This window comes from Lepidochelys olivacea, assembly GCF_965140295.1.
Source record: "Lepidochelys olivacea isolate rLepOli2 genome assembly, chromosome: 4".
Taxonomy (NCBI): Eukaryota; Metazoa; Chordata; order Testudines; family Cheloniidae; genus Lepidochelys; species Lepidochelys olivacea.
Genome location: NC_140414.1, coordinates 81,873,933 through 81,896,032, shown reverse-complemented (window position 1 = coordinate 81,896,032; position 22,100 = coordinate 81,873,933). Strand labels below are relative to the sequence as shown.

General features: G+C 40.0%; 1 protein-coding gene across 5 annotated transcripts in view; it reads right to left on the bottom strand.

Moving 5' to 3' along the window:
* Positions 1–21,826, bottom strand: part of NEIL3 (nei like DNA glycosylase 3) — a 36,404-nt gene extending 14,578 nt beyond the window's left edge. The window contains exons 1-6 of one of the 5 annotated variants that reach the window (XM_084625400.1): positions 21,587–21,826; positions 16,693–16,817; positions 9,244–9,378; positions 5,861–6,074; positions 2,044–2,118; positions 769–935 (exon numbers count right to left, since the gene is read on the bottom strand). In XM_084625400.1, coding sequence (XP_084481526.1) covers positions 769–935; positions 2,044–2,118; positions 5,861–6,074; positions 9,244–9,378; positions 16,693–16,817; positions 21,587–21,775 — 905 coding nt within the window. In that variant the 5' untranslated portion in view covers positions 21,776–21,826. Of the gene's footprint in view, positions 1–768; positions 936–2,043; positions 2,119–5,860; positions 6,075–9,243; positions 9,398–15,375; positions 15,425–16,449; positions 16,538–16,692; positions 16,818–21,586 lie in introns of those variants that run through there. The other 4 variants (XM_084625396.1, XM_084625397.1, XM_084625399.1 and 1 more) reach the window with 4 other exon arrangements.
* Between the last annotated feature and the right edge of the window lie 274 nt (positions 21,827–22,100).

Sequence of the window (22,100 nt, the reverse complement as noted above, 5' to 3'; positions counted from 1 at the left end):
TCATATACATCAGCATTAGTTAAGGATTTTGTAAGCCAAACCGTGAAACCTTACTGACTTCAAAATCTGTTCTTAGTGACATTTGGGAAGTCCCATTGCCTTCAATGGATTATTAGTTATTTATGCTGTGGTAGTGTCCAAAGGACTCAGTCAGGACCAGGGCCCCAGCGTACTAGGCATTGTATATAGAAAGGCATGGTCCCTGTCCTGAAGATTTTATGATCTAAGATCCTGATCGACATAGACTTACAGAAGTGCTTAACTTTACACAAGTAACCCCAGCGGGATCAACAGGACTTATAGGTATAAAGTTAAGCACCTGCTTATGTATTTGTAGGATCTGGATCTAATTTAAAATAAGATGACACAAATGAGTAAAAGATGATTGACTGACAACTAGAGCGAGAGCAACGATAACTTATATATTCACATAGTTATGTAAATTCACATTATGTAGGCTAACAATTGATGGTTCAAATAATTTTAAAAAGTTTGAATAAGGTATTTCGAATCGGAATTTAGCCAATAATTGAAAAGGTGTGGAATTTAGTCAACAACTATGCTGATGTACAAATAGGAATTGAATTTAGCTCACTCTCTTAGCTGAACTAGTGCTGCTGTGCTCACAAGAAAAAAAACAAACAATAAAAGCCCCTTTTTGTCAGTAAAGGCAGCATACAGAGTTTTGAATACACACAGGGAGCAGTTCTATTCAGCACTTTTCAGAGTAGGGCCACGCTTTAAAGAGTTATAAAGCAAATGCCATACCTAACATCAACAAGCTGAGGTTTATCCTTTTGACACTGAGGACAGAAGTATGTCATCCTGTTATTCTCTCCTAAACGACAAACCGTGATCTTTCCACTGCACTGACCACAGTTAGGGCGTTTGTACACCTTGTAATGTTTGTAGAGAGCTGATCCTGTTTTGCGGCACTGAAATAGAACATTTTTATAATGCGATTAGAAAGAGATTTGATCCAATGCAAGACTTCTGTATCTTCCAATATAAAGAGAGAGAGCGCACACACACGAACTGAGAACTTTGCAGCTAAAAAAATTACACAGATAATACTCTTCGATTGTCTTTGCATCAGATTCAAATATGAATACCACTTCATTCAAATATTCATAATTCAATTCTTCTTGGATTTCTGTTCCGCATTTAGAGTTATGTTCTCATTACCAGCCAATTCTTTCTGTAATTTGTAACATTTGTTTAAATACTTGCATTTCTTCCTATTTCAGTATGGTTTTAAGAATGCCCAATAATGTTTGTGTTCACAAAACAAGACCCAAAATATTTGCATCATGTAAAGTTTAACTGGAATTTGTATACACCACAGTATTTACCATTTTAGAAACAATGATAAAATGTTACTACTCTTACTCATAACACTGCAAAATGGGTTAGCTCCGGAGCTATCTTAGAGAGGACTTAGGGGCTTACTTCATTCTTTAAAAGCTCTTTGAGGTCCTTCAACAGCAAATGCTGTATAAATTCAGAATATTACACCCATTTTAAAGATTGAGAAACCAAGCTACAGAAAGGGTAAGCTACTTGGCCAATGTCATGCAAAAAATCACTGGCATAGCTAGGAACAGAATCCACATCTCCTAGCTCCCAGTTCTGTCTCTTAACCACAAGACTACCTCTCTCTTGCTGGTTTCAATGGATTCAGGGTTTTAAAGCCCCACTCATCCCTGGGTGAATGAGAAGACTGCCTTGTTGAATTTCTACAAAATGTAAGTTAAAATCTAAAAAGCTAGGTTAAATCTACTCTTTGTATTTAAATAACACCATACATCTTATTTCAAACTTTATGAACAAAGCAGTGAGGATCCAATTACTCTCAAATATCTCACATTATTTGCTTGCTTTTTCTCAAACAGTTAATAGTGGCTGAACCAAAAAGTCCTTCCCACTTCCAGCATGATGACTTATTGCATCTTTTTACTGTTTCCACTAGATGGCTACATACAGCTTACACATTTTGGTGCAAAGTTTCAGTGCATTTTCTCTCTTAGAACTTATCGCCCTCACCTTATAAAAGAGAAGAGTAAAATCAAGGGTCATTTTCACCAAGTGATGTGTCTGTTCATCTGTCAATTGACAAGCCTATGAAAAAGGCAAAAATGTTTAAAAAAATAGATTTATACAACTATAATACACTGGAGCAACTACAGTAAAGAGATTTATAATTAGAGAGTGTCTCTATGGATACCCCCAACAAACATGGTATTACACAGCTACTTGGTCTCATATATTCTCATACTTTTTTGCCTCCTCTGCTGTATATTTACATACACAAATATGCTTATTTACTATTCTACAGTGTCTGACTTTGTGCTGCTGCCCCCAAAACAGCTACAAATTGTCAGTGTTTTACTTCAGTGTTGACCTATTGGTCTCCAGTATGGGTTTCAGTTTCATGTAGTAATCTGCACTTGCTGCCTCTTGGTTTCTTGCTGGAGTTTATAGGTTAACACCAACACCTCAGTGATTTAGAATCCTGTATTAGAGAATTTAATTCTCGTGTGTGACATCTCTGCCACCTGCTTCAATATGGAAATAAAACCCCTTCCAACTGCATACCCCTAGTTATCACTAGGGCTTCGGGTCTGTCACAGAGGTCGTGGAAATCACGGATTCCGTGACTTTTGGTGACCTCCATGACTTCTGCAGCAGCCAGTGTGGCTGACCCCAGGGCTGCCCAAGCAGCTGGCTCTACGGCCAGCTGTTCAGGTGGCCCTGGGAACAGCCACACCGGCTGCTGTTGGAGTGGCCCCACAGCCAGCCACACTGGCCACTGCTCGGGTGGGCAGCGGTCCCCGGGGCGGCCGGAGCAGCCACTGGCCCCGGCCCCCCCCAGCAGCAGGCAGACCACAGCAGCGGCCCCCAAATGCACGCCTCCCCCGCAGCAGCAGCCCCCCAATGCATGCCCCCCCTCCCCCCACCGCAGCAGCAGCCCCCAAGATTTAGTTGGGTATTTGTACTAAAAAGTCATGTATATGTCACAGCCATGAATTTTTGTTTATTGCCCATGACCTGTCCATGGCTTTTACTAAAAATACCTGTGACTAAATCGTAGCCTTAGTTATCACCTACCACCCCACACTAGAACCCCTATGGGGTATCATCAAACAATTACAAGCCATACTTGATGGGGACCCCATTTTCAAAGAAATATTTTCTGAACTCCCACTTCTGGCCTTCAAACAACCCCCCAATCTCTCCAGCCTCCTAATTAGAAGCAAGCTCCCTACAGACCAGGACACACCAACCAAAGTGGCACCAGATGCTGCCAGAACAGATGCAAAACCTGTAGATCTATCTCCACTGCTATGATGATCAGCACCCCTACAACACACACTTCAAGATCCATGGGTGCTACTTGTGCCTATCACTACATGTGGTATACCTCATCCAGTACACTAAATGCCACCAATAACCAATAACAACTATGTGGTGAGACAATCACTATGCTCTCAGATGAACTCACACAGAAAAATGATAAAAGACAAAAACATTGTATCACCTGTGGGTGAACACTTTTGACAAGGCGATTACTCTACGTATGTCCTCTCGGTCCTCATCCTCAAAGGAATCCCGCAAGACAACTTCAAAAGACAAGCCTGGCACCTTAAATTCATAACTTGCTAGATACTAAAAATCATGGACTGAATCGAGACACTGGATTTATGGCTTATTACAACAATCTGTAATCCATTTAAACCTTCCCCCTCCCCCATAAGCTTTTTTTCCCCCCCTTCTATGGCTAGGAGAAGTGTAATCAGGCCCTTCACTTTGAAAGGTGCCTTGAACTGCATGTTAACTACTCATGCTAAACAATCTGTTTACCTTGTACTCCGCTGTGACACGGAGTACATTTCCCAGACCTGAAGAAGAGCTCTGTGTAAGCTTGAAAATTTCTCTCACCAACAGAAGTTGGTCCCATAAAAGATATGATCTCACCCAGTTTGTCTCTCTAATATCCCAGGACCAACGCAGCTACAACAACAGTGCATATCTCTACGGACACACTTGAGTTAAAGGCTCCTCAGTTTAATCAGGAGAGTGCCTAGAGCCACACATTTTCTGTTATGGGTCGCTGAACTTTGAAATGCACTTCTCCCCCAGAGCCCGGATTTATTAACTCCCAGGACACACCCCACAGCACTTCTGTTTCCCCTGTAACTTAGGGTGGGACTACAGAGAGATAAAAAAAAAAAAACCCACACATGGGAGGCCTGGGTCAGCTGACTGAGGCTAGCGGGGCTCCGGCTCCAGGGCTGAAAAATCGCTATGTAGACTGTCTGGCTTGAGCTGGACCTTGTGAGCGTGAAGGGTCTCAGAACTCAGGCTCCAGCCCAAGCCAGACAGTCTACATAGCGATTTTTCAGCGCTGGAGCTGGAGCCCCGCTAGCCTTGGTCAGCTGATCCAGGCCAGCCATGGCCATGCCACAGGTTTTTTATCCCTGTATAGATGTACCCATAGGGAGCAAGTGAAGAGAGGGGCAAAGGGTTTCCAATTCTGAACGTGACTGTCATTAGCTGGTGAACAGAGTTATCATGTGGAAGCTGCATGGGGCACCAAGGCTCAAACCCTGAGCAAAACTAACAATGGAGTAAACAAAAGTACCTGAGAAATGGACAGGAATACCTGAACTCTAGAACTGTGTCTACACTGGGGAAGCATATGAAAAGATTCCGCCCACCAGTTCAGTTGAACCAGTGTTAAACCAACAGGAACTGGAGTGTAGACAAGGCTCTGGTAGTTAAACAGTTTTTAACCACCATTTTAGTTAAATTTGCTCTAACTGAAACAGTGGTAAAATTGATTCCAACTTCTGGAGACTTGTTCCCACTGGTTTTAACCTTGGTTGAGATGAGCCAGTGACAGAACCAGTGGGAATTTTGGGGTAATGTTTCACAGTGAGGACAAGGCCTAAAGCCCATTCCTACAGGAATACTTAAGTCTTTAACCAAAAAGGCCCAAGTCCTGCGAAGAGAACAAGAGATCCCCTCACTAGCTTCAGGAGTTCATTTTGTAGGATCAAGGCCTAAATTTGTAACTCACCTTTTAAATTTCATACAGTCTAAGGCTAGATATGTTTTCATTCCACTGAGTTATCACGATTTTCTCTCAAACACTCTGATCAACCTTGTTTTAGCTAAGAATCCAGGTGGTCTTAGATTGTTTTGAGGATATTTATTCATACCTGTCATGAAAGACAAGGCCTACACAATCTGAGGAAGGTCTGGAGCCTCAAATCATATAGAGTCTCATGAGGTATGGTGAATGCACTGCATGGGAAAAGCTTGAGAGCAGAGTCTGAGGGACTAAAGTAACTGAATATGATGAAGAAAATGTTGTAATTTAAACTATCTAGAGTCCAGAGATTTGTGTGTTTGAATTTATCAAGCAAAATGAGAACAATCTATTTTATAATGGACTGGCATGGCAATTTCATGGTAGCACAACATGATTCAAGACAGCAGGTCAAAGTTTGAAAATTAAATTAATTTCTGGTCAAGAAGGGATGTGAGTTAAAGAGATAGCATGTCTGCTGCAGCAACTCTCCCATCCAACCCATGAGCAGTGTTGACAGGCTCCAGAGAGTGCCACACTAACCCTCCTAGGGCAGGATGGTCAAGCATGACAGAGTCTGGGAGATCACTGGAATCCAGGGTGGCATTAATTAGGGGAAATGGAGGGTGGAGAAGATTGTTAAGACCTTACAAGGTCCTCCCTACAAAAATCTAAACTAGACCAAAATATCTTGTAGATACATGTTTATGGTCTTAATAGCTGCTTGCAATTGGTACAGAAGGGAATCCATGAAAATATTTCACCTACTTTAACAGCTGGATGGAGACCACTGTCAAAGAGTGCTTCATTTTTTATGATATTTCCCACTCCAGGTAACACTGCCTGATCCAACAACACATCACATAACATGCGACCTTTCTGCTGCTTAATCTCACTTTCTGCTCTTAAGAAACTAAATTTTGGAGAGCATACATCTAAGTCTTCCATCATTCTTACTTTCTGTTCACTTTCAGCAGCATTCCTGCAAGACAAGACAAAATAATCTATCTTTCATTGTAACTAGACAGTACTTACACAATGTGTAGTATTTATGAGTGCCCTAGCACATTACACAGAGATCAAAAAGCCACGCAGATACTCGTGACATGCATAGAAAAACACAGAAGTCTTACCCTTTTTCAAAAATATGGTGGTTTAATAACACATACATAGAATACACTAGTGCCAGGCCATGTGCATAGGCAAGCATCCCATCCTTGTTCAAGTCAGCTCTAAGAATAATTATCAGTCCGTGCCGAGCATTTACAGTGTTAAATGCATTTCCTAAGCAGAGACTCTCAGTTGTAACTAACTATAGGGGAGGATGGTCCAGTGGGTAGGGCACAAGCCTGGGACTTGGTTTCAATCCCTTTCTATACCACAAACTTCCTGTGTGGCAAAACCCTTTAAGCAAGATTCAGAAAGATACTCTCTCTCAGTCACAGCCTAATCCTGGGGAAGCCTGAACTCGCTCTGTACCTAAGCATTTACACTAAAAAGTTCCCTAGGTGCCTAAGCTTTTGCCTCTGAGCATATGTACTGCTGCCTCTAAGCATCCTGGCACCTATCTCCTGCCTGAACCCCAAATGATTCACAAACCAGGGGAAGACAGTTGTTCATCTACCTAACTGACATGTGGGCCCCGATCCAGTAGGCATGTTCAGAGGCCACCTAACTCCTCACAAAACACAGGGGGCGGGGGGTGGAGAGAAGAAAAAGAGGAGGTGCTCTCATAACTTTTAGCCCAGTGATTAGAGTGCTCACCTAACTGACTCACCACTGGGTTGTGGGAGACACCAGTTCAAGTCCCTCCTCTGCCTGAAGAGGATTGGAACAGGGATCTGCCACCTCTCAGGGGCATTGTGCATGGGATATTCTGAGATAGGGCTCCCGCAGTCTTTCCTAGTGAAGCTGTTCCATTGTGGATAAATCATAAAAGAAAGAGCCACTGGAGTAAGAGGACTGGACCCTGTCTCTCTCACCTCCTAGGTGAGTGTTCTAAGCACCAGGCAACAGAGTCACTCTCATTCTCTCTCTGGCCCAATTAATATTTATTTATTTACAAGTGGAACAGCACCTCCAGGCAAGACTGAGGAAGACACACATCAGAATATCCTACAGCTAAGTGTTTAGGACACCCCTCTGAGAGTGGCAGATCCCTGTTCAAATCCCGTCTTCTCATTAGGCACAGGGGAGACTTGAACTGAGGATCGCCCACATCCCAGGTGAGTAATTTAACCTCTGGTTATGAGGGAGCTCTTCCTCCCCCAGCTTCTTGCAGGAAATGTCTTAGGCACCTAACTCTAGAAGAGGTTTCATAACTGAGAATCACAAGCAGAGATAGGCACCTAAATACAATCTAGAGAAGAGCACTGTCTCTGTGAGAAGGGCGAAACTTCGGACACACCCATGTCACTGGCATCTCCCATTCACTAGCTTAGGCAGGAAGTCGCTTAGAGTGCTGTTTTTTGGCAATGGCAGTCTAAGATGCCTGTCTCTCCCTGTTCATTGTATAAAGAGCCCAAGCAATTAACTCAGGCTTTGTGAAGGGCAGTGTTATTCCTGTGATTTGCTAGGGACCTAAAAGTTAGGCACTGCAACTCTCAGTGTCACAATGCTCAACTCCCTTTGTGAGTCTAGCCCTTATTTTCTGGGTGTCTGAGTTCCCCCCTTGTAGAACAGGGATACTAGTGCTGCCCCACATCACAGGGTGTTGTGAGGATAAATAAATTAAAGACTGAGTTTCTATGCTCAGATACTGTGGTGACAGGGGAGAAATATGAATGATAGATTAGATATCTGCATTAGGGAAATTTGCCCCAAATCTCTCATGGAAACATGCAGCTCCAGCACAAAACACAGTTCGTTGAAGTGCAATTTGTTTCATGAACAGGTTCTCCAAAACAGTTTTGGGATATAGAGGAACCATCAGATTCATTTCATTCATGACCTAAATCAGATTTGAATGCCCACCATTCTTATGAACAAACATATCTGTATGGCACCATTTAAAAACTGTGTGTGTCATTCCAAATGCAAATATTCCTGATGTTCTGAGACAGGATTTTTGTTTTTCATTCTAGCCAAAGTGTAAAAAAAAATAAAAATAAAAATACCTTTTTAAAGTTTTACTTACAAAGAGGGCAGCTGATACTGAATAGAATAATAAATAAAACAATAAAAGAATTCAGTGTCCAGAAGTGAAAGCTATTGGATTAAGATATCAACACCACATTACACTGTGAATGCTCAGAAGGAGACCAGCACCTTATTGTGATAAACATTTACATGTTAAAATAAAGTTTATCCATAAATTAAAGGAAAAACCCCCACAAACTTAGTAATAGATGCAAGAAAGCCCAGATTTACACATATTTATATTTAAGGCCTATTCTAGAATAGAAAATATATATATTAAAATCACCTTGAATTTATACAGCGCCTTTCATCTGAAAGCTTCACAGTGCTTTACAGAAAAACCTCACAAAGATGCTATTCCTCTACAGCTTCCACACAGGTGAGAAGAACAGCGCCAATGGCTGGGAATATGCCCCAAAACATGTGTCACAAGCACTGCTAAAAAATACCTGCCTACATTTTTTTGGGATAGATAGATTCTGAAATATTGAAGCACAAGATAAAACATACCATGTACTTCTAAGTATAGGAAATATACAGTAACCATTAAAGGCCCAGACCCTCTCCTTGCAATCAGATCCATGCAGAAGCAAAAGTCCACCTGTCTAAATCTGATTGCAGAAGCGAGAGTTTAAAGGGCAAAATACCGGTGGCACATTCAGTTGTTAGACCAGGGAGCAGAATCAGGAGTCATGGGTTTGAATCCCAATCTGCTGTTGACTCCCTAGATGGCTTTAAGCAAGTCACTTTCTGTACCTCAGTTATGTATTCACAAAGTAATTAAAATTACTTACATACCCAGTAAGGACATTGGGAGCTTTAATGAGGTATACTTACCTTCCTTAAAGCTGGGAGGCATATTTAATTAATTTTTATGAAGTGCTTTGAAATTCTCAGATGAAAACCACTATATAAAAGCAAAATAATCTTTTCTCAACTATATGGTGAAAACCTTATTTTTATAAAAAAAACACAGATTGAACACTGAAGAAATGCTTTAATTTTTACTTTACCTAAGCTCTACTGTTGCGTCAAAGAAACAAACCATATCATCAGTAAGCTGTATTTCCAGAATTGGTGGTGCTCCATTTCGGTCTTTGCTTGCAGTTGGATTAATACACATGGAACCGTTCATGCCAAAGTGAACCCTAGGCGACAAACACATTTCTGAAAAAAAAAAATCTGCATCTTAACAACACTCTCAGGCATGTTAGTAGTCTATTTTCTAGCTTGGCAATTAAATTCACTAAGTATATAAAATAATTCTGATCATTAGCAGCAATAGGGTGACATGAAGTGCTTGTCTACATGGTCTCTCTTTCCTCTCACACAGGACTGTGTTTACTAGCAACTAAGAAGCACTCAAGTATATAGTGACTTTATTAGATCTTTATATAACCAATAATTCAGTTAATGATTTAAATTTGAAACACATTTGTGCAACCATAATACAGTGCAGCATCCTGGGAGTTTCTTCACCTGTACTTCTGCACTCTTACAGCCCCTGGCAGGCTCCTCCGGGGACAATGGGAAAAAAATACACTTGTTTTCTTTCTTGCTGACTCATTTTAAAATTAAGACTCACTAAAACAAGAACAGTGTTCTTCTCAAAGAATATTCTATCAGCTCTTCTTCTGCCAAGTATAATGATCCAATATAGAAGACAAAATTGCCAGCTATTTCACTACCACAACTTTCACCATATCAAGCACCTTCCAGTTGTTCTCAAAACAATATGACTAGCATCTGTCCTGTGTGTAGGTGGTTCTCTCTTTTTCCCACCTCTCGCCAGGGCAAAGATTGTTTAGGTTTTTAAAATTCTTAAAAATTATTATTTAAAAATAAGTGCTGGTGTTTATTAGTTAAGGTGAGGTTGAAGACTGAAGGCACAAAAAGTATGAAGTGAAGACGTTTGAGGTGGTTGTTAGACACTGCAGAAATTCCAGTCTTAAGCCAGCACACAGAAAGATCTGCCTCCTTCACTGGTGAGTTTTACTCTTGAAGCAACATGCCAAAGGAGTGGAGTTTAGTATCTTTTAGGTACCACAAGTGCAGATCATTCAATGCTTTTAAAATGAGGACAGAGATCTTGAATTTGATGCAATATTCTACTTGGTATCAGTGTATTGAGCAAAGGACAAGTAAATCTGATTTGCAGCCCTGATTAAAGTATTCCTTCACAAGTTAATCCAAACATATCGTATATGCCCCATGACCTCAAAAGGAAAGTCTTATTTCTAAGCTTCTCCTTTAAAAACAACATTTTTTTTTCCCAGAGGAAGGTTAATTATTTTGTGGTTTAAAAGGAGGTGAACAACAGACGGGGGGGGGGGGGGGGAGAGAAGAGAAGGAGAGGCTTGGAACAAAGACAACATCGCAAATATCTATTTGTTTTTAATCCGTCCCCTGTAATGCCACACATCTGTTTACTCTTATTTTTCCATAAGTACTGGAAGGATGGTTTTAAAAAAATATTTACAGTTAACTTAAAGGTGACAGTGTATCAATTAATAAATATTGACAAACTACGTTGTTAGTAATTGATTACAAATCCAAAAGAAGAGCAGTATTGTAAACTGATTCTCAAGAAGTATATTGTGCCTTTCAGAAGCTTTTTCTTACCATTCAGTTGAGTTAAGTTAATAAATATAACTATTTTGGAAGTAGTTGTTACTGCTATATGCTTCTAATTCTCCGGGGAGATATTATAGCATTACACAAGATTAAGCAGTTTTGGGGATTTTTTTAAATGTAGGCTTTAAACTCTGTGTTGTGTTATCAATCATAAATGCATTTAACATTTCCCAAAAGTTCTTGATAAGAAAAAAAATAATGTGCATGTTTGTAATTAAGTGTCTCACTTATGGAGGCCCTGTTTAAAGGTACACTACTGTCACAACGATTAGCTGTCATAACTACTTCTCAGTTATAGCTACAGTAATAAAATATTTCACAATCACTTCTATGCATAAATTTCTTTTCTATTAAAAGCCTTAAGAACTTTACAAATTCTACCCCAGTGTGCCTCATTATCCCTGATGTGCTGAAACCATGAAAAATAGCATTTTTGTCATTTTAATTAAGGAGAAAGTAGCATGGACCTACCTTAATTGAAATCTTGGTTCTGCTGTCTGATGACAGCTAGTGTTAAAAAGCTCAATATTTTTTAATAGAAAAAACTGAGCTGTTGTAACTGTTCAGTTGTGTGCAAGACTTAAGTTCTTGGAGGTTTTGTTTGTTTGTTTTCTAATTGCAAAGCTCTCATTAGTTCCTAGAAAATAGTTGTGCCTATAACATAGTTTGTGCTGTTACTGGGCAAGAAAAAAACTGGTAACAGAATTTTATTAGAAGGGTGCATTAAAGTCCTGGATCTAACTCCCAATGAAATCAATGGGAATCTTTCCACTGCTTTTAATGGCATTTTATTTGGGCTCTACAAATCAGAATCCTTTCCATATGGGAGTGTGTCTAGGTTTTGCCTTTTCTAAAGAAAATAAAAATATCTGTATTTTTATAGGTTCTTGAAGATTTCCAGATGGACTTATTCAGGTGAGGTCCAAGGGTTATTCTGAAGAAAACAGATTGTTGGAACATCTTTTGTATAGTATCTCTCACAACCCTAAATGCCATTTTCTTTACTCTAGAGCAAATTAGTCTCTAGTCACTGGTAAAATGCATCTACAAACTGTGCTAATTTACAAGATTCCCCACCACTCACCTCTTCAGGTTTTAACGGATTAATTTATTTCTTACTTTTAAAAGACACGACCATAAACACAAAAATATCTAATGGTAATCCTCAAAAATCAACTGAGAGGAAAAACAAAATCAGGGAAAACGTAGGAGATAAGTTCAAATTCTGCTTACACTGTGGCCTTTGGTGAATTCACTGCACCTGTTCTATTACTACTACTGTTGGATGCTTGTTCTCAGACTAAAGAAATTCCTCAAAAGACTTATTCCCTACATTATTGTTCATCAATCAGGAAGTGGATTGTACTGTCCCTTTTATCAGTAATAGGTGGATCACAAATTCAACAAAACATGAATTTCCCTCATGTGCTAATTGTTATCCATGATGTACCTTGTTCATCTATAAGTCATTCAATCGGCATAGAGGATTTCATGGCCAGATCTTCCTTTTCCCTGAAGTGAGGGAGACAGAAATCTACAGTGTTTGGCTCTTGGCCAAAGAGCAAGTGTTTCCTTGGGCCCTTCCCAGCTCCTCCCTTGCACACTCACTTGTGTTAGAGCTGTACATAGTCCAGCTTTAAGAGAACAATTTTAAGGTAATTTTTTCATGGTAATAAAGAATGTCTGCCCGCTAGCTTCAGGATGAATTTCATAGGTGCAATTTATAAAGGCAGTCCAGAGCAGTTAGTGATGTGATTGAGTGGAACAACACTTAAAAAACAACAACAACAAGGGACATCAGTTTCCAGTGTTAGACATCCTTTAATTTTCAGACCAGGATTCAAAAGTAACAGATAGGGTTAAATGAAGCATCTACATAATTTTAATTGTTGTTATACTTAAAGCTTTGATCACATACTTTCAGTAACTAATTTTAAAAGGTAGTTTAAAAATTAAGATTACTTACAGTCCTGCAGTGCCATAGGATTGTATTCTTATACTACAATGGGGGCACGTACTCTCTTTTTTTTTTAAATGGACATACAATGAAAATAACTTTTGCAAAATGGTATTGTTGATAAAGAAAATTTTAGTTAATGCAAGTTTCATATTCATGTTAAATATCTGAGAACTCTAGTTGTTTATATTACACTACAGACCATATAAACTAGGTTTTATGCTCGTTTTTCAAAAGAGTCACCCCAAACGTTTTAGTTTAGGTTTGACACATTTCACGTGCATTGCAGTAGACATTTGCAATACACATATCGCATACCACACTGGAAACAGGGAGAACTATAATTAGATCCTTAGACAGTATGAGCCCAATTTTCAGAGGTGCTGAGTAGCCACTATTTGAATGGAAATCATTGGGAGTTACCTACATAAGTATTTTTAGACTCTTTAGTATATTGATTATGAACCATTAAAGTTTAGAAAATTACAACAAATGTCATGTAAGTGTTACCAATTTTAGAAGTCTTACTTTTGTGCTGTGAAGTCTGTGGAAGACTTTTTTTAAAAAATTGGGTGGGCTCATTTTGGTTACCATCCCGTGGGAATACTATAGTGTATTTGTTTATTACACACAAAATGAATGTTAAGCATGCAAAGCCAAACACTTATTTAAGAAGTACCAGAATTAATATTGATTATGAGAGCTTGATTTGACCTCCTTGTGCATGTGTAATATCATCCAGTCTTGCCTAACATCAAATAGAAAGTCTGGAGCAAAGCAAGGACTAGAACCCAGCTTTGCCAACTCTCAGACTTTGCCACAAGAAAATATTCTCTCTCTTCTTACAACCCTCTGCCTCATCACTGTCCAGTTTATATGGACAATCACAATTCTGTCATTTATTTCCTAACTTTTGAGTGCTTTACTCTACCACCTTAATATTCTTTTAATGTTTTTGTATGTCATTTTCTAGGTGTGTGATTTTTTTTTTTAAAGCAAACTGAATCAACAGAAATTCTATCAGTGATCAGTATGGGTGGAACCCAAGACCTTTAGATTCACAGCACAGAACTCAACCACTTGAGGTAAAAGAGAAGTTGGAACAACAGTATGCTGTTCCCTTGTATGTGGACCAGCCACTAGAAGGGAATGTGACATGCTTTGCCAATGACTAGAAGTGTTGGATAGCTAATGTGACAGCAATTTTTAAAAAGGGCTCCAGAGGTGATCCCAGCAATTACAGGCTGGTAAGCCTGCCTTCAGTACCGCGCAAACTAGTTGAAACTATAGTAAAGAACAAAATTGTCAGACACATACATGAACATAATTTGTTGGGGAAGAGTCAACATGGTTTTTGTAAAAGGAAATCATGCCTCACCAATCTACTAGAATTCTTTGATGGAGTCAACAAGCATGTGGACAATGTCCATTGGATATAGCGTACTTAGATTATCAGAAAGCCTTTGACAAGGTCTCTCACCAAAGACTCTTAAGCAAGCTAAGCTGTCATGGAATAAAAGCAAAGGTCCTCTCTTGGACTGGTAACTGGTTAAACATAGGGAACAGAGAATAGGAATAAATGGTCAGTTTTCAGGATGGAGAGAGGTAAATAGTGGTGTCTCCCAGGGGTCTGTACTGGGACCAGTCCTATTCAACATATTCATAGATTATCTGGAAAAAGGGGTAAACAGTGAGGTGGCAAAATTTGCACATGATACAAAACTACTCAAGATAGTTAAGTCCCAAGCAGACTGCAAAGAGCTACAAAAGGATCTCACAAAACTGGATGACTGGGCAACAAAATGGCAGAAGAAATTCAATGTTGATAAATGCAAAGTAATGCACATTGGAAAACATAATCCCAACTATACATATAAATTGATGGGGACTAAATTAGCTGTTACAACTCTCAAGAAATAGATATTGGAGTCATTGGGGATAGTTCTTTGATAGCATCCACTCAGTGTGCATAGCAGTTCAAAAAGCGAACAGAATGTTGGTAATCATTAAGAAAGAGATGGATAATAAAACAGAAAATATCATATTGCCTTTACATAAATCCATGGTATGCCCACATCTTGAATACTGTATGCAGATGTGGTCGCCCCATCTCAAAAAAGATATACTGGAATTGGAAAAGGTTCAGAAAAGGGCAACAAAAATGATTAGGGGTATGGAATGGCTTCCGTACAAGGAGAGATTAATAAAACTGGGACTTTTCAGCTTAGAAAAGAAATGACGAAGGAGAGATATGATAGAGATCAATCAAATCATGACTGGTGTGGAGAAATGATATTAATAGGCAGCAGGTTTAAAACATCAAAAGGAAGTATTTCTTCACACAACGCACAGTCAACCTATGGAACTCCTTGCCAGAGGATGTTGTAAAGGCCAAGACTATAATAGGGTTAAAAAAAAGAAAACTAGGTAAGTTCATGGAGGATAGGTCCAACCATCAATGGCTAATAGCCAGGATAGGCAGGGATGGTGTCTCGAGCCTCTGTTTGCCAGAAGCTGGGAATGGGTGACAGGGAATGGATCACTTGATGATTACCTGTTCTGTTCATTCCCTCTGAGGCACCTGGCATTGGCCACTGCTGGAAGACAGGATATTGGGTAGATGAAGCAATATGGTCATTCTTATTTTCTTATGAATCGGAAATCCTAATTCTAGTCTTGTGGCTGGCAGGGAGTATGGTCTAATGCTTAGATATCACAGGCAGGCACATATATTTGATGCATTCATTCTTAAAGAAAGTATGGCTAAGTGGATGAGCCCTGGGTTCTATTCCTAGCACTGCCAGAAGTGACCTTGTACAACCTCAGTTCCTTCATTTATAAAATTAGGAAACAATACTTGCCTGCCTGAGGTCTGGCTCAGTAATAAGGGTTGTGAAGTGCACAGAATTAAACATTCCAGTCAGCGGAAGAGCTGAGCCTAGAGCTAATAATCTCCTTCTAGTAATTTCCCCTAGACTGAACAGTGGCATTGTTATTGAATGCCTGTTCCCATCCACAGTTCTAGCTCTGAGCCTACCATGTAGAAGGCGTGCGGCCTGCTCAGTACAATTGGCTTGAAGAGAGCTCTGTGCGGCAGAGCATCAGCACTGCACATGGAATGTTCTAAGATTTTATCAGCAAGCCTCTAACAAGCTCAACTGAGGGTCTACAAATGGTCATTTTTTTAGAGCAATATAACTCAGCCAAATCAGGATGGATTTTTATGAGAACAGCAAGACACTTTTCTGACCACAAGACCTCCCCTGCCAAAGTTCAAGTCCTAACACCACAACAAGGAAATGTTAGAGCTCTTTAAAAAAGTGTCTTTAACATTAGTGAAGCTACCTATTTCTCCCTAACCTCATTCTCAGAAATGACTGAATTGTTTTCACTTAAACTTTCCAGAAAAACATCAGCCTGAGACAGACACCTAGAATGCACAATTGCAGCCCAAACAGTTAAAGTTTGGGCGTTATAAGCAACTGAAAATGGGGCTAATAATGAAAGTGTTAGGCAGCTGTAACTCTAGACACTGCTACCAGCTCTGCCTACAACAAACTGCAGTTTCATTAAGAATATTTTATTTAAGAAATACCTAACACAATTCATGAAATAAAGTGGCACTTACCCTCTGCTTTCAGGAGAATAAAGCAGTAGGTTGTGATGTTATCATTATCACCTCCTTTCACGACGGAAAAGCAGAATCACACTGTCTAGTATATCCAGCACCTAGATACAAACTGCATAGAGAAGTTTCTCTACAATACTAATTAACTTTCACATAATTGAAAATGATAGTACTGAGAAAAAAACCCTGAAAATGTACATGGTTAGAGAATACATACAGAGGGAATACTGTAATTTCTCTTACCTCAATGCTTTCTGTCCAAAATACATAAAAAGCTCCTTCCCCAGAGTTTCTACACCAGTGTACACACATCCTTTCAGCAATCTCAGGAAATCCTGACAGGAGGTTTTATTCCCAGTCACAGCATTCTGAAAATAAATTCACACATACACACACACACAAAAAACATGTTTAGGAAAGAAACAGTCCTAAAGTCAATATCAAAATTTTGCAGTCATCAGTTAACACCCAACTATACAGACAAAATCTGCCACCCTTAATCATACTGAGTACAACCTTATTCCTCCAACCATCCAACTGAAATCAATGGAACTACTTGCAAAGTAAGCTGCTATTCAGTGTAACCAAGGCCATCAAACACTGGCCCATTTTACTCTGACCTGTTGGTTTCCAGAAAATATTATCCTAGAAAAAAGATAAGTAATTGATTATTTGTATAAAAACATAATTTGACAGATGTCACCTTAAATCTCTTACAGACACTTACAGAGTGTCCTGCCAGATCAATGCCATTCAGAAGTTCTGACAAGGGTATTTTGTTGGAGAAAGTGTGTGATACCATTTTTTGGTATTTTAAATGCAAAAACCTTTTCAAAATGCCTCTGACTGGAGCCACTGACAGTGCTGATATATGTTCTGTGTACTAGATGAGACCTCTTGTTGTCCAGCAAAAATCTGCATATAGCCCCACAGGAGTACGTTTCTTTTCAAAGATCAGGTTTTCAACAGCTAGGAAAAAAGGGTGTTGGGAAGGGGACACTGGTGAAGGAATGAAGGGAATGGATCATTTTAAAGATCTGAGTAAAAAATTAACATGGCTGTTACTCTGAAACTACTCACACAGTAAGTGTTACTCCATTTATTCAAATGGAGTCATAAGTACTTACACTAACAATTAATTTGGCCCAGGGAACTACTTTTTAGTGACAGCATTCCAGAGTTTATGTTTTGGTGTATGGATCAAGCATTACCATAATCAGACTAGTTTCAAAGCCACATTTGTAATTCACAAGTATCCAGGTCTTCTATCATCATTGTTGCAAAATCTCTAAAGACAGTGCTACTATGAAAAAATTAACATTTTTCCACTCCTAACAGACAGGAGCCCAAGTGAACAGTTATGACGCAGGTCTGAGGCAAAACTTCAAGTCTGTATAAAGAATACACAATTAGACCTACATTTTGCTGCCTTAGATGACCAGCTATTTTGTCAGTCTGGTACAATTGCTCCTTATTAACAAAAAAACTATTCTGTTAAAGCAATTCCATGCTGATATTTTTAGTCAATTCATTTGCCATACTATTTTAAAATCATTTCTCTATTTTTGAGATATGTACAGAAGTGTCAAAATTATGAGTTATTAACAGGACCAAGACTGTTATTTCTCACTCTATGTTTTCTTTTTAAATAGCTTTGTGAAATAAATAACTGTAACTTAGTATTCCTAACGATAATTATAAAAGTACCTATTCAATCAAAATAAGTTGGATAGCCCATTGTTTATTGTATTCAATATCACTTTGCCTGTTGACAAAGGGAAAAGTAAAAAAGAAAATGTATGAGCCTTTGCCTATGAGACTGTTGAATCAGTCTCAAGGTGTAATTTTTAAAACAATATATTTAAGCCTACGCAAATCCCTGTATAGACACTTATTTAGAGATATGCAAAGTTCATTATAGTTTATCTTAAGTCAATTAGCAATCAGTTTAACCAGAACAAGAGTTTCCACTCACAAAAGAGGTTCAATTAAATGGGTTTTTTAAAGGATTTAAATTAAACTATTTCAACTTCTGTGTTTAGATAAGGCCTTCCATTCTTCCCAAAGCAGAGGCCCTTTATGCCCCACTTAAGTCCTTGCATGGGCCACGAAGCAGAGGACCATCACAAGGACTAAGTGGAGAACAGACCTTGTGATGGTCCTCTGCCCAGAGAGAAAATTCACCCTGAGATGAATTTCACCAGCTGAGAATATGACTGTTACTATTTTTCCCCTTTGCTAAACTCATGAGAGCATAATTTATTGAAAAAGTGAAAATACTATTTAAGTCCTGAAACCAGAAGGTTATAAGAATTAATTGATTACATGATCTCCTGCACTACATTCTTTTTAAAGTTGTGGGCAAGAGCACTGCTGTGGAACCTCAATACAGAACATTAATCTGTGTGTAGGCTTACATATCAAACATATGAAAAAAATCCTTCTGTGACTTTACCATTGCTCAGAACATAAGGGAAGCACCAAGTTTCCCACACTTGTGCAGAAATGACAAAAAAAAAGCCAACTCAGCAATCAGGAATGGAGTACTGAATCTTCACATCTCATTAACCAGACCTGCTCATGTATATTTTAACATCTTTTTATAGAAAAAGATTCAACAGCATACAACTTGTGGGGGTTTTCTCCAAAAGATCCCAAACACCCCACAACTTGTATGCCATTGAATAGTTTTATATTGGCAACAAAAATGGGTAAAAATTAGCAGAGATATTACATACTGAGTAAGTGGAAAGCAGATACCCCATTCTTTATTTGGTTAAATACCGTATATGCTCATTCATAAGCCGAATATTTTTGGTAAAAAATGACGCATCAAAGAGCAGGGGTTGGCTTATAAACAGATCTACACCAAAATTTAATCATTTTAAACTAATATCTAATACACTGTCATTTTGTTTACCTGGAGCGTCTGCAGGCATGGAGCCCCTCCGCTCCCTGTGGCCGCGGTTCACCATTCCCAGCCAATGGGAACTGTGGGAAGTGCACCACTTCATAATGTCCCGACCCACCAGTAACTTACCCTAACGGGCCAGGAGCCAAAGTTTGCCAACCCCTGAAATATAGGGTCAGCTTATGAAAGGGTCATACAGTTTTTGCTATTTTTACCTATCGTGGGGGGTCGGCTTATAAACGAACAGACTAATGAACGAGTATGTATATATATATTAGTTTTTTAAAAAACTAAGTAAAAATTCCTTTTCTGTGGACTAATGCGTATCATTCTCCTTCTAGACTTTTTATTGTACACTTCTGAACCCTATATAATTAAAAAGCAACCAATGGTCAGCAACAACTTCTACAATTTTCCTTGTAGGTTTCCTGAACGCAAATGATATTAAAACAATTGCCATCTTTTTGATTAGACAAAAAAGTGACTTGAAAAGATTTCCTTCATTATTTCCTACACGGGTTCATGTTTCTCCTGCTCTCTCTCTTCAAATTCATCAGATTTGCTGTGGCTGATTTATTATATCGATGACAAGAATATATTATGGTACACTGATTTTAAAAAAAAAAGTGAAAAATCTCAAACAACTGCCAGAAACCTCTGCTGTAGTTAACTCTGCAATGATTTTTGCAGAAGCAAGTATGTCAGCTACACTAATGATCTTGCTTGAAGTTCAGATCAGTCAGGCACATTTTATCATCCCCAAAACTATAAGAGAATTTTTACAAATCTAGTAAAGCTCTCTTGCATTCTTTCAAAGCTTAAAAGGAATGTCATCTGCATCACTTGTATTGGTGTAAAACCTTTATATCAGATACAGCACAGTATTGCAACAAATGCCTTCTCAACATTTATTTAAAATTAAGTCCACTTAATCTGGTTTCCTAGCAATAAACAGAGAAGGTAAAGTTTTCAAAAGTGACTAAGTGGCTTAGGAGCCTGACCGTCATTTTTAAAGGATTTAGGCACATAGGGCAAGATTTTGAAAAGTATTTAGGTACCTAAAGATGCAGATAGGCACCCAGTGGAATTTTCAAAAAACACCTAGGAATGTACAAATTCCCACTGAAATAATTTTAATGGTCCATCAGGGGTACAGACACTTTTAAAAACCCCACTAGATACCTCTCTGCATCTTCAGGTGCCCAAATTCTTTTAAGAATCTGGCCCTTTAAGTGCCTAAATCTCTTTTGAAAATGAACATGTACTTTTGAAAACTTTACCCTGACTGGTTTCAGAGTAACAGCCATGTTAGTCTGTATTCGCAAAAAGAAAAGGAGTACTTGTGGCACCTTAGAGACTAATAAGGAGAGTGATCACTTTAGATAAGCTATTACCAGCAGGAGAGTGGGGTGGGGGGAGAGAAAACCTTTTGAGGCGATAAATACCCATTTTTTTCATGGTCTCTGTGTATAAAAACATCTTCTGTATTTTCCACAGTATGCATCCAATGGAGTAAGCTGTAGCTCACGAAAGCTTATGCTCAAATAAATTGGTTAGTCTCTAAGGTGCCACAAGTACTCCTTTTCTTTTTACCCTGACTGTATTTAGTGGGGAAGCAGCAAAAGCATTAGTCTTTGTATCAGCCTACTTGAAAGATTACAATGCTTTTTCTTTTCTGTGCCCAAAGACAGATGGAGGGCGCTATTAAAACAATGCCTGTTTGGAGGAGCCATAGAGAAGATTTACACTTGGGGGATGAAATCAGGCTTTCTTGCATAAGCACCATAGATTCTCCTCAAGTGCCAGGGAGCAGCACGTCCTGAGACCTTGGAACAAGGCTCAGCATTCCATGAAAACATTCACAAACTTGTGTAAGGTTGTGTATGTTTGGTGTCGTAAAATGCCCAGCGCTTGGGCTCGGCCCTTGAAAGATTCAAAGGAAGTCAATGAGGACACTGAAAAGCGCCAGAGCCATGCACAAGTGCAGCAAGGGACAGCCTCTCCCGCTGTACTTTATTTACATAGGGGGCCAGAGGGATTGGCAGGAGCTCCCCCCGCGTCTATAAACATCGCGTCGCTCCCCCTTTTAGTTGCTCCCACAATGCGGGGCTCAGCCGGGGGTCGCCTCCACCAGCCCCCTTTGCAACCTGGCGTGTGGCTGCCGCCTCCCTCCTGGGGGGCCGAGCAGCTGTGCTGTGCCGCCCCCCGCTCTGGGGCAGCTGTTACCGTCTGGCGCACGCCGCCCGAGCTGCTCCCGCCACAGCCGCTGCTCACCCCGGTGCAGGCGGCGGGGCCCAGGGCCGCAGGCCGGGCTGGCAGCAGCGCGCTGCCCCGCACGCCCCGCACTGCTTGGCCCCGGCGCACCCGGGCCCGGATCCTCTCCCCGTGCAGGGCGCAGCCAGGACCTTCCACCATCCCGGAGCCGCTCAAATCTCCCGCTCAGTGGCTGCCCCGCCCCTGTCTCCGCAGCGCCCTGCAGGAGGAGGAGGAGGAGGGCCGCGGCCTAGGACTGGGGTGGGGCCAAGCTGGACGCCCGCCTGATCCCTCTAGATGGGACACACGCAGCCGCAGCCCCTATCTCTGTCAGGGAATTTCCCAACTTTCTACTTGCCCCAGGCCAAACACCCTTGCCCCGCCCCTCCTCCGAGTCGCCACCCCCTGCTCACTCCATGTCCCCCCCCACCTGCTCTCACCCCTCCCTGCCCCTCACTCATTTTCATCAGGGCAGGGTTAACTTTTT